At 39.5% G+C, this 12,581-nt stretch overlaps 1 protein-coding gene across 1 annotated transcript in view; it reads left to right on the forward strand.

Annotated features, from left to right (window-relative positions):
• The first annotated feature begins 11,676 nt into the window (after positions 1–11,676).
• The window catches only part of LOC132394764 (transforming growth factor beta-1 proprotein), a 773,292-nt gene continuing 772,387 nt past the window's right edge, over positions 11,677–12,581 (forward strand). Inside the window, exon 1 of the mRNA XM_059971173.1 lies at positions 11,677–11,947. Within this exon, the coding sequence (XP_059827156.1) occupies positions 11,677–11,947 (271 nt within the window). The remainder of the gene's footprint in view (positions 11,948–12,581) is intronic.

Below are 12,581 nucleotides of genomic sequence, written 5' to 3' on the forward strand. Positions count from 1 at the left end.
CCCTACAAGACATCTTTAAATGTGAAATACCCTTAGAGAGTAAAACCATATATCTTGGATATATATAACAACCATATAACAATCACAGCACAGAAACAGGCCATCTTGGCCCTCCTTGTCCATGCCGAACTCTTAATCTTACCTAGTCCCACCTACCCGCACTCAGCCCATAACCCTCCACTCCTTTCCTGTCCATATACCTATCCAATTTTACCTTAAATGACACAACTGAACTGGCCTCTACTACTTCTACAGGAAGCACATTCCACACAGAAAAATAATTACCTCAAAAATAATATACCTCAAAAATAGTTGAAAAGAGATAAATATTTAATGAATATACTGTTGGTGGCTGGTAAAACGACTCTTACTAGGAAATGGTTATCACAGGAGAGCCCAACTTTAAATGCATGGATGGAAATTACAATGGACATTTACAAAATGGAGAAGATAACAGCACCTGTTAGTCATAAGCTGGAACAATTTGATTCATACTGAGAAAAATGGTTTAACTGCATAATGCCTCATAGGCCTGATTTTATTCTCACAAATCAAAGAATCTGTTGTAAAAAAAAGATCATTCCCTACTTGTACAAAGTTCTTTCCTTTTGCTTGTTTTTTCTTTCCACTCTTTTCTATAAGTGTATACCTCAGATAAATACTTTGTGGAGATCTGTGATATATATTATTATATGATATATAATAATGTCTGAAATACATCTTATGGAAGTGTTTGTTTGATGATGAACTTCAATAAAAAATAAATTACAAAAAAAATCTACTATTAATATCTGACACAGTGTCTTCTTGGATAAATAAAATATTAGATTTAATAAAAATGGATACTCCCTTTGTTTTATTTTGAGCGTGAAATTGAAGGCCCCTCCACGTTTCAAAAAATCTATTTTGATAACTTGTTTTGATATGCGTTTCTTGAGCAAAAATTATATCCGGTTGGAATCGATTAATAATTTAAAAAGTCTTCTTTTGCTTAATAGGATGATTCCAACCATGTACATTCCAACTTATAACATTTATCTGTTTAATTGCCATAAAAAATTTACATATTTAACCAATAAATACACGCATACCAGCACAGGCTAATCAAAACTGGCGGTGATAAGTGTAACCATATACAAAATATGCATGCTCCAGAACTCCATAATGGGAAAAAAATACAAAAAAGAAAACTAAAATTAAACTTGCAATTAAACTTATAAATCAAAACTAACCCCAATCCTCCCACCACTCCAAAAAGCCCAAAATTCGGCAGAAAAAGCCGAAATGACTCCCCATAGAGTTAAAAAAAAGAGAGAGACTCCGTTAGCTGCCCATTTTATAATAATGGTTTTAAAAAACTTTCCTTAATTCCTCCTCCCAGTTACAAAAAAAAGACAACATACAGCCCTTAAATAGAAAACTCTGCAAAGGAAAGAAAATTATTTTACTAAATATAAAAAGCCAAACACATCAAATCATGTTAATTGGTTCTTCTGCCCACTTACAGGCCTTGCTGATATATATATTCAAATATATATATATATTCAAATTAATATACTGATATATATTTATATATATATACTGATATAAATATATACTAATATATATATTCAAATTAAATATCAATTGGCTTTAATGCCTTCCATTACTCTACAGAGCATTATTGTGCTGGAACAATGGACACTGGTGAGAGTGGGTAATCATTAAAACATGGAACAGATTCCCAGCTAAAATTGTTAATACAAGAGGGCACAATTTTACAGTGATCAGAAGAAAGTATAGGGATCGCAGAGATTTTTTTTTTCCCTAGACCAGTGGGTCCATGGAGAGATCTGCCATGGAGAGTTATAGAGGCAGACACATCAAGGACATTTAAGAATCCTAAATAGGCTCATAATGAAAGACGAATGGAATTCTCTACAGGACAGAAGCATTAGATTAATCATGGAGTAGATTGAAAGGTAGGCAGAACACCATGGGCCAAAGGGCCAGCACTGTTCAGTTTTTCTCTACAACATCTAGCTCCCCATATCCAGCATAAATGTTCAGAGAAAGAAATGTTTATACTTAATCCTTAAAAACATGCTGGAGGAATGCAAAGCCATTTCCAAGGACGCCAAAACAATAAAATTAAACAAAGAGGAAAATACCTGTGTAATCTCCAGTGAAGAAAAATCAGCACCATTTTCCATTTAACTGACACGCCCAATGAAAAACTGTGTTTCTTAAAAAAAACTTATTATCTATCGACTAAGCACTCCCAACTATAGATATATTAAAAAAAGACCTTATGAACTATGAAAACTATCACTTAATTAATGAAAAAAGGATAAAAACAAATAATCAAACAATCGGTCCATTGTCTTAATTCGCTCAGTAGACCAAATAGATTTCAGAAAAGTCATTTATCGTTCACAAAGTTTGCATCTTCTTTAAATGGTCGATCAATCAAAGGACATCTTAAGCAGATCAGAAATATTCAAATATCTTCTTTCCAAAAGAATGATTATTCAGCAGATCTAAAACCATTCAAACCTCGGCTACAACCGGAATAGAGTTAACATAGTCCAGTGCCTCTTTGGGGTCCAGAAAAACACGTGGAGTCGAATCTTTAGGAAATAATTTTAACTGGGCTGGATATTGAAGTGATGGGAATAATCCCTTATCATAGGCGACCTTCATGGTTGGAATGAATTTAGACCGCAGGTCCATGACCTCCCAGGGATAATCACCATGAAAATGAATCTCGGAATCTTTAAACTTAAAACTCTTTGTTTCCTTGCATATTTTATAATTTGATCTTTAACTTTAAAATGAAGGAAAGAAACCAAAACTGACCTTGGTTTGTCTCGGCGAGATGTCGCAGTCAAAATTCTATGTGCTCTTTCGATGTCGGGAAGTCGAGGTAAAATATCCAGAAACAGAGATTGAAACAATTTAGCAAAATAGTCTAATAAATTTCTAGTCCCAGATCCTTCCTTCAATCCAACAACTGAAATATTATTCTGACGAGATCTTGCTTCCAAATCAATAATCTTATGTTGAGACTTCTCCGAGCAAGATGAAATCTCCACAATTTGTTGATTCGCCTCTTTAAGTTCAGAATTCAGGGAAATAATGTTTTCCTGCACAAACTGAAAACTCTCCTATAATGACTTCATCTCAGAAGAGGTAGCATCAAGTTTTACCGTGTTGTTGTCTATCTTCTTATCCAGACCCATCAGTGAATTTTCCAGACGCTTTGCCCAAGCTGGTGTTTCCTCCGACTTTTTCCCCTTTCCATTGCTGGATTCAGGAAGCTGCTTTCCACTTCTTAAAGATTGTGACATAATTACAACTACTCCCCTCTAAGATCCAAAAGATAAAAGTTAAAAATTCAAAGTTTAAACTGGGGAAAAGGAAGAATTAATTGCTGCCACATAGATCTGTGTGTCACTCCATTAGACAGCAGGCGGAGTCTCCCGTCACTCCACTCTTTAAGAAGAATTTAAAGTCGTTGACCCTTTCCACCTCTGACTGGCACAAGGATCTCTGTTTTTTCCCTCCTGAAGTCAATAATCAGCTCCTTAGTCCTCTGACATGGAGTAAGAGGTTGTTGTCATGGCACCAGTCAGCCAGGTTTTCAATCTCCTTCTCACATGCTGATTTATCACCATCTTTGATTTGGCCTACAACACTGGTGTCATCAGCAAACTTGAATGTGGCACTGGAGTAGTGCTTAGCCACACAGTCATGAGTGTAAAGTGACTAGAGCAGGGGGCTAAGCATACAGCCTTGTGGTATCCCTTCGCTGATGGAGATCGCGGAGGAGATGTTGTTGCCAATCCAAACTGCAAGTGAGGAAATTGAAGATCCTATCGCACAAGGATTTGGTTTGAATGCTGAGCTATAGTCAATAAGGTGCATCCTAATATATGCATTTTTGCTGTCCAAATGTTCCAGGGTTAAGCCAATGAGATGGCATCTGCTGTGAACCTGTTGATCTGGTAAGCAAACTGGAGGAGATCCAAGTCACTTCTCAGGCAGGAGTTGACATGTTTCATCACCAACCTCTCGAAGTACTTCATCATTGTGGTTGTAAGGACGTGGTGATAGTCATTGAGGCAGATCACCGTGTTGTTCGTGGGCTCTGGTAAAATTAAAGCCTGCTGATACCTCATACTACAAAAATGAGAAGTTAAAGATCTCATGAATGCTTGAGCCAGTCAATCAGCTCAGATATTTAGCACTTGGCCAGCTGCCCTGTCTGGGCTGGGTATTTCTTAAAGACCATAAGGTGCAGGAGCAGAATTAGGTAATTTGGCCTATCGAGTCTGCTCCACCATTTTTCTCTCAGCCCCAATCTCCTGCTTTCTCCCTATATCCCTTCATGCCCTGACCAATCAACCTCAGCATTAAATATACATAAAGACTTGGCCTTCACAGCTGCCTGTGCCAAAGAATTCCACAGATTCACCATTCTCTGGCTAAAGAAATTCCTCCTCCCCCTTCAGTCTAAAAGGAAGCCCCTCTATTCTGAAGCTGTGTTCTCTAGTCTTAGACTCTCCCACGTAGGCAGCATCCTCTCCACATCCAGTCTATCAAGGCCTTTCACCATTTGATAGGTTTCAATGAGGTCACCCCTCATTCTTCTGAGATCTCTTCATATGACAAGCCATCCAATCCTGGTGAACCTCGTTTGAACCCTCTCCAGTTTCATCACATTCTTTCTAAGATAAGGGGCCCAAAACTGCTCACAATACTCCAAGTGAGGCCTCACCAAAGTTTCAACATTACATCCTTGTTTTTATATTCCAGTCCTCTTGAAATGAGACCTAACATCACATCTGTCTTCCTCACCATGGATACAACTTGCAAATTCATCTTCAGGGAATTCTATACAAGGACTCCCAAGTCCCTTTGCACCTCAGTTTTTTTATATTTTCTCTCCACTTAGAAAATAGTCGACCCTTTCATTTCTTCGACCAAAGTGCATGACCATTCCAGAATCTAGTCATTCTTTAAAGATCATTATTAATGCCTCCATGATCTCTTCTGCCACCTCATTCAGAATCCTGGTCCAGGTGACTTCTACCTTCAGACTTTTCAGTTTCCAAAGAACTTTCTCCTTAGGAATGTAAACTTCACTCACTTTTGCCCCTTGACAGTCTCGATCTTTTGGCATGCTGTAGTGTCTTCTACAGTGAAGGCTGATGCAAAGTACTTAATTGGTTTGTCTGCCATTTTGTTTCCCCTATTACTACCTCTCCAGCATTGTTTTCCAGCGGTCTGATATCTATTGTCACCTCTCTTTTACACGTTATGTATCTGAAGAACCTTTTGGTATCCTCTTTAATATTAATGGCCAGCTTACATTCATATTCCATCTTTACCTTTTTAATTATTTTTTAGTTGCCTTCTGTTAGTTTATGAAAGCTTCCCACTAATTTTGCTCTGTTATATGCCCTCTTTTGGCTTTTATGTTGGCTTTCACTTGTTAACTAGTGTTGTGGCTTGTTTCCTTTAGAATACTCTTGCCTCTTTGGGATGTATATATTATGTGCCTTCCAAATTGCTTCCAGAAATTCCAGCCATTGCTGCTCTGCTGTCGTCCCTGCCAGTGTTCTTTTCCAATCAATTCAAGCCAACTCTTTTCTCATACCTTTGTAATTCCCTTTACTCCACTGTAATACTGATACATCTGACTTTTTGTCAACTTGTCTTCCTCAAGTTTCAGTGTGAATTTGATCATTTTATGATCACTTGTCCTAAGGGCTCCTTTACCTTAAGCTCTCTAATCAATTGAGTTTCATTGCACAACACCCAATCCAGAATAGCTGGTCCCCTTGTGGGCTCCACCATGAGCTGCTATAAAATCCATCTTGTAGGAACTCTAGAAATTCCCCCTCCTGGAATCCAGCACCAACCTGATTTTCCCAATCTACCTGCATATTGAAATCCCCCATTGTCCTTTTGACATGTATTTCCTGTTGTACTTTGTAGATCACATCCTTACTACTGTTTGGGTTTTTTTTTACTGTTGCAGTTCCTTAGTTTTATCCACAATGATTCAACACCTTCCAACCCTATGTCACCTCTTTCCAATGATTTGATTTGATTTTTCACCAACAGAGCAACACTACCCCCTCTGCCTTCCTGCCTGTCCTTTTGATACAATGTGTATCCTTGGACATGAAGCTCCCAGCTGTAATTTTCTTTTAGCCACGATTCAGTGATGCCGACACCATTATACATGCCAATCTGCAACTGTGCTATAGGTTCATCTACCGTATTTTGTATACTGCACACATTCAAGAGAACACCTTCAGACCATTATTCACCCCTTTTGTTGTTGTCCACCTTTTACATTTCAATTCATCCTGTTGACAGCAATTTTGCCCCATCAACAGCCTCTCCTCACTACACATTGCCTCTGTTTGTAAACCATCTACCTCATCCTCAGCACTATTATCTGTCTTTCTTACAACACTTCTTGTATTGAAATACAGGTAGCTCGGGACACTAATCACACCATGCTCAACCTTTTGATTCTTAACTTTGTCAGAGGTCTTACCAACAACTGCCTCCACAATCTCTCCACTAACTGCCCTGGCACTCTGGTTCCCATCCCCCTTGTGACTCTAGTTTAAATCCCACTGTGCAGCATTACAAACCTCCCCATTGAACTCAGGTGCAAACCATCCTTCTGAACAGGTCCCACCCTCCCTGGAACAGAGCACAATGATACAAAAATTGTTTGCCCTGCCACCTACACCAACTCCTTAGCAATGTGTTAAACTGTATAATCTTCTTAGTTCTGGCCTCACTAGCACGTGACACAGGTAGCAATCCTTAGCACCTAACTCCCTGAAACCCCCTATGCTAAACATTGTCATGACTTCTGGCATTCACCCTCTTACTTAAGAATGCTAAGGACTCAAACCGAGATATCCCAGAATCTGGTATGCAGGAGGCAACATATGATCCAGGAATATCGTTCTCGCCCACAGAACCTCCTAGCGATCAGATACCCTCTTCAGCGTGCCTCTTCTCCACAGCATGCCTCTTCTTCTCCCCCTCCCCACTTCTCTTCTGAGTCACAGAGGCAACTTCAGTGCCAGAGACCAACCACTGTGACATTCCTCTGCTAGGTCATCCCCCCTCAACAGTATCCTATTGTTGAGGGGGATGGCCACAGAAGTACTCTGCACTGGATCCTTAAACCGTTTTCACTTCCTGGCTGTCAGCCAGTTTCTTGCGTTTTGCACTTTGTGTATCTTATGTATCTTATCTATCACCTCCCCAGCCTCTGGAATGATCCAGAGTTCATCTAGTTCCCTCTCCAATTCCTTAACATGGATTGTTAGAAGCTGCAGCTGGATGCACTCCTCACAGTTGTAGTTGTCAGGGACACTGGAGGTCTCCCTGCCTTGCGACATCCCGCAAGAGGAGGTTTCCACTATCCTGCCTGACATCTCTACTGTCCAAGCTGAGCGGATATAAAGAAGGGAAGGAGAAAACTTTTCTTTTCTTTTGCTTTCTCTAACTGAAGCATGTCTTCATTGAAGACTGGAAGAGCATCAAGATCACCACTCTGACTCTGTCCACTCAGATGATGGCCACTGTGTTTGGCTTTTTTGTGGCTGCTCATAAATTGGGCTCAGAAACTGAAATCATAGGATCATCAGGGGATGTGGGTGTTTGTGACAGTTCCTCCACGTTTTGATGGTCAAGGCAGGCATTGAACTCATCTGGAAGCGAAGCCCTGCTGTCTCCTATGTCACTTTATTTAACTTTATGAGAGGTGATAGGATTCAAGTCTTGAAATAACTGTTGAGCATCCCTCGTTGATTCAAGTTTAGTCTGGAATTGCCACTTCCCCTTTAACAACTTTCTTGGTCACCAGACTTGAATACCACTGATCTGGCTCTCAGCACACTACAGATGTCATGTTTCATTCAAGTCTTCTGGTTGGGAAAGACTCTAAATGATTTGTGGCGACATACAAAATGGAATTTTGAGGGTACAGAATCTTTATGTTCCTGTTAGGTTCAAAGGAAAGGTTAAAAGTTTGAGAGAGTCATGGTTTTCAAGGGATATTGGAAACTTGGTTAGGAAAGAGAGTGATGTCTACAATAAATATAGGCAGTATGGAGTAAATGAGGTGCTCGAGGAATATAAAGAATGTAAGAAAAATCTTAAGAAAGAAATTAGAAAAGCTAAAAGAAGATATGAGGTTGCTTTGGCAAGTAAGGTGAAAATAAATCCAAAGGGTTTCTACAGTCATATTAATAGCAAAAGGATAGTGAGGGATAAAATAGGTCCCTTAGAGAATCAGAGTGGACAGCTATGTATGGAGCCGAAAGAGATGGGGGAGATTTTGAACAATTTCTTTTCTTCGATATTCACTGAGGAGAAGTATATTGAATTGTGTAAGGTAAAGGAAGCAAGTAGGGAAGTTACGAAAACTATGACGATTAAAGAGGAGGAAGTACTGGTGCTTTTTAAGGAATATAAAAGTGGATAAATCTCCAGATCCTGACAGGATATTCCCTAGGACCTTGAGAGAGGTTAGTGTAGAAATAGCAGAAGCTCTGACAGAAATATTTCAAATGTCATTAGAAATGGGGATGGTGCCAGAGGATTGGCGTATTGCCCATGTGGTTCCATTGTTTAAAAAGGGTTCTAAGAGTAAACCTAGCAATTATAGGCCTGTCAGTTTGATGTCAGTGGTGGGTAAATTAATGGAAAGTACTCTTAGAGATGGTATATATAGTTATCTGGATAGACAGGGTCTGATTAGGAACAGTCAACATGATTTGTGCGTGGAAGGTCATGTTTGACAAATCTTATTGAATTTTTTGAAGAGGTTACGAGTAAAGTTGATGGGCTTGAGATTGTTTGGGTTTTTGGTGTTTGGCAAGGGGCAATAAAAAAGTTAGGTTTGAGTGGAACAGCAACTGTGGGGGTGGGCCTGGATTAGAGAGGCAAGCTGAGGCTTTGGCTCAAGAGACAGAGGCCAGGGTAGACTTCCTTCATTCCTTTCTCCCTCCCTTCCATCCGTCTCGCTTCCTTTCCTTTCCTATTGTACTCTTCCAGTTTGAAGAAGAGGGCGGGGAATATCATAAAGGACTCCCTCCATCCTGCGCACTGACCATTTGAACTGCTTCCGTCTGGTAGGCGCTTCAGATCCCTCCAGACTAAGACTAATAGGCACTGGAGAAGTTTTTTCCCTACTGCGGTCACATTGCTGAACAGTTAACTGCCGGATAACTGTCGGCTAACTATTACTTGGATTGCACTACTTGTATGTATAATCTATATTTTCATTTATATTTATCATTATTATGGTTATGAGCAGAGAGACAACATCTGCCGGAAGTAACCTTGTATGTGCACAGGTACTTGGTGATTAAAGTCTGATTCTGATTCTATTGCATAGTTAGAGCAATGGGATTGACAGTCAGTATAGTGGAGTGCTCCTCTTGCAGGATATGGGAAGACAGGCAGATCTCCAGTATCCGTGACAACTAAACAGTGCTTCCTGCCACAGCTTCTTACCAGCAGCATTAAGGAACTATAGCTGGAACTAAAAGATCCTCAGGTTATTAGAGAGATAGAGTGGTTGATATAGAGGAGATACAGGGATACAGTTATACCTAAGGTACAGGACACAAGTAACTGGGAAACCATCGGGAGAGGCAAAGGGGTTAGGCAGCCAGTGCAGTTACCCTCAATAACAAATATACTGCTTTGGATACTGTTGTGGGGTGGGTAATCTACCAGGGTAAACTGCAACAATCAGATCTTTCAAATTTCATTAGAAACGGGGATAGTGCCGGAGGATTGGCGTATTGCTCATGTGGTTCCATTGTTTAAAAAGGGTTCCAAGAGTAAATCTAGCAATTATAGGCATGTCAATTTGATGTCAGTGGTGGGTAAATTAATGGAAAGTACTCTTAGAGATGGTATATATAATTATCTGGATAGACAGGGTCTGATTAGGTACAGTCAACATGGATTTGTGCGTGGAAGGTCATGTTTGACAAATCTTATTGAATTTTTTGATAAAGGTTACGAGGAAAGTTGACGAGGGTAAAGCAATGGATGTTGTCTAAATGGACTTCAGTAAGGCCTTTGACAAGGTTCCACATGGAAGGTTAGTTAGGAAGGTTCAATCGTTAGATATTAATATTGAAGTAGTAAAATGGACTCAACAGTGGCTGGATGGGAGATGCCAGAGAGTAGTGGTGGATAACTGTTTGTCAGGTTGGAGGCCGGTGACTAGTGGTGTGCCTCAGGAATCTGTACAGGGTCCAATGTTGTTTGTCATTTACATTAATGATCTGGATGATGGGGTGGTAAATTGGATCAGTAAGTATGCAGATGATACTAAGGTAGGTGGCGTTGTGGATAATAAAGTAGGTTTTCAAAGTTTGCAGAGAGATTTAGGCCAGTTAGAAGAGTGGTTTGAATGATGGCAGATGGAGTTTAATGCTGATAAACGTGAGGTGCTACATTTTGGTAGGAATAATCCAAATAGGACGTACATGATAAATGGTAGGGCATTGAAGAATGTGGTAGAACAGAGTGATCTAGGAATAATGGTGCATATTTCCCTGAAGGTGGAATAGGGTGGTGAAGAAAGCTTTTGGTTTGTTGGCCTTTATAAATCAGAGCATTGAGTGTAGGAGTTGGGATGTAATGTTAAAATTGTACAAGGCATTGGTAAGGCCGAATTTGGAGTATTGTGTACAGTTCTGGTCACTGAATTATCGGAAGGATTTGAACAAAATAGAGCGAGTACAGAGAAGATTTACTAGAATGTTACCTGGGTTTCAGCACCGAAGTTACAGGGAAAGATTGAACAAGTTAGGTCTTTATTTTTTGGAGTGTAGAAGTTGAGGGGGGACTTGATAGAGGTATTTAAAATTATGAGAGGGATAGATAGAGTTGACGTGGATAGGCTTTTTCCATTGAGAGTAGGGGAGATTCAAACAAGAGGGCATGAGTTGAGAGTTAGGGGGCAAAAGTTTAAGGGTAACACAAAAGGGAATTTCTTTACTCAGAGAGTGGTAGCTGTGTGGAATGAGCTTCCAGTAGATGTGGTAGAGGCAGGTTCGGTATTGTCATTTAAAGTAAAATTGGATAGGTATATGAACAGGAAAGGAATGTAGGGTTATGGGCTGAGTGCGGGTCAGTGGGACTAGGTGAGAGTAAGCGTTCGGCATTGACTAGAAGGGCCGAGATGGCCTATTTTCCGTGCTGTAATTGTTATATGGTTATATATTTATATGGATGGTATGGGTTGCTAGCTTGCTTTTGCCCTGGATGGTATATCACCCAGGAAACACCAATGAATGAAGAAAATAACAGTGAGAGCTGAATTGTAAAGTTGTAATCAGTCAGCTGGGGGTAAATCCTTTTGTTTCTCCCTCTCTAATTGCTATGTTTTATTGCAATCCAAATTTATTCTTGGTCCCCAGTGGGTTAACTGCTGATTTCCTGCTGTTTCTTAGTGCTACTAATGAGTTTCAAAATCTGCCAAGTGCTTCAAGAATTTGCAATTAATTAACATCAGCTTCCTGGCTGGAGTTCATTATCACTCCCCCTGGTACTACGAAGCTCAGAGCACACACAACAATTCAGTTGAGGGTGTGTTGCAAAGAAGAAATATCTTAGGAGACAAAAGTTTCAATGGGAAATTTCAGCTTTCTTTTCACATCTTGCCTGCTCATCTGCTTCTTGGCATCAGAGCTAACATATTACTATGCAGATAGTCATGGAATACAGCAGCCATTTAGTAAGGCCATTCTGGAGATGTTACATATAAATACACTTACATTTCCACAGCGTACTAAACTACATCCCTACATGAGAAAAATCTATCGACAACTCAGCTCATCAGAAGCTAAGGATTCCACTGAACCCGAGGGAACTCTGGTCCAAAGTTTCAGGAGTATCAGAGGTAAGTATGCTAACAGTTTATTCTGCACAGATAAGCATCTGCATTTAGAATTATTTTAGTCAAACCTTTCCTTAGCTCTAAATTCTCACTTCATTTTGTTTTTTACTGAAAGCATACAGTAAGTTCCCTTGCATGAAATTAAGGATTAAGAGAAGGAAAAATGCAAGAATATTTTTCATTCAATTTAGGAGAGAACTCGGATTTGTTTGAAATCGGTATGCCCAGAGCAAAACAAAATCTGCTTTAATGGATGTATCATTATTAAAATTACATGGAGAGGTCCCATAATTTGCAGTTCAAATACTGGAAATGTACTTTGTTTTCAATAAAGGCATGTAGATCATACAGTAAAAACTTTAAAACGTCATTTATTAAATACAGACATATCTGAAATAATCCTCCCAGATTAGTTGCAACCTATTCAACTAAGGGAGCTCAATCAATGCCTCATCTATACAAAAATCAGAATTGTTTCAACACTGAATTAACTTGCAAGAAAAGCCTAGTGCTAAAATATTGAGAATGTAGGGATGGGTTGGGTGGATTGTACTGATTCAGATAGGTTACCGTTATTTGAGCTTGTAATCCTGTTGTTCAAGAGCCAACATTAATTTATTTGGAGCATGGGTGACAA

This window comes from Hypanus sabinus, chromosome 5, assembly GCF_030144855.1.
Source record: "Hypanus sabinus isolate sHypSab1 chromosome 5, sHypSab1.hap1, whole genome shotgun sequence".
NCBI lineage: Eukaryota > Metazoa > Chordata > Chondrichthyes > Myliobatiformes > Dasyatidae > Hypanus > Hypanus sabinus.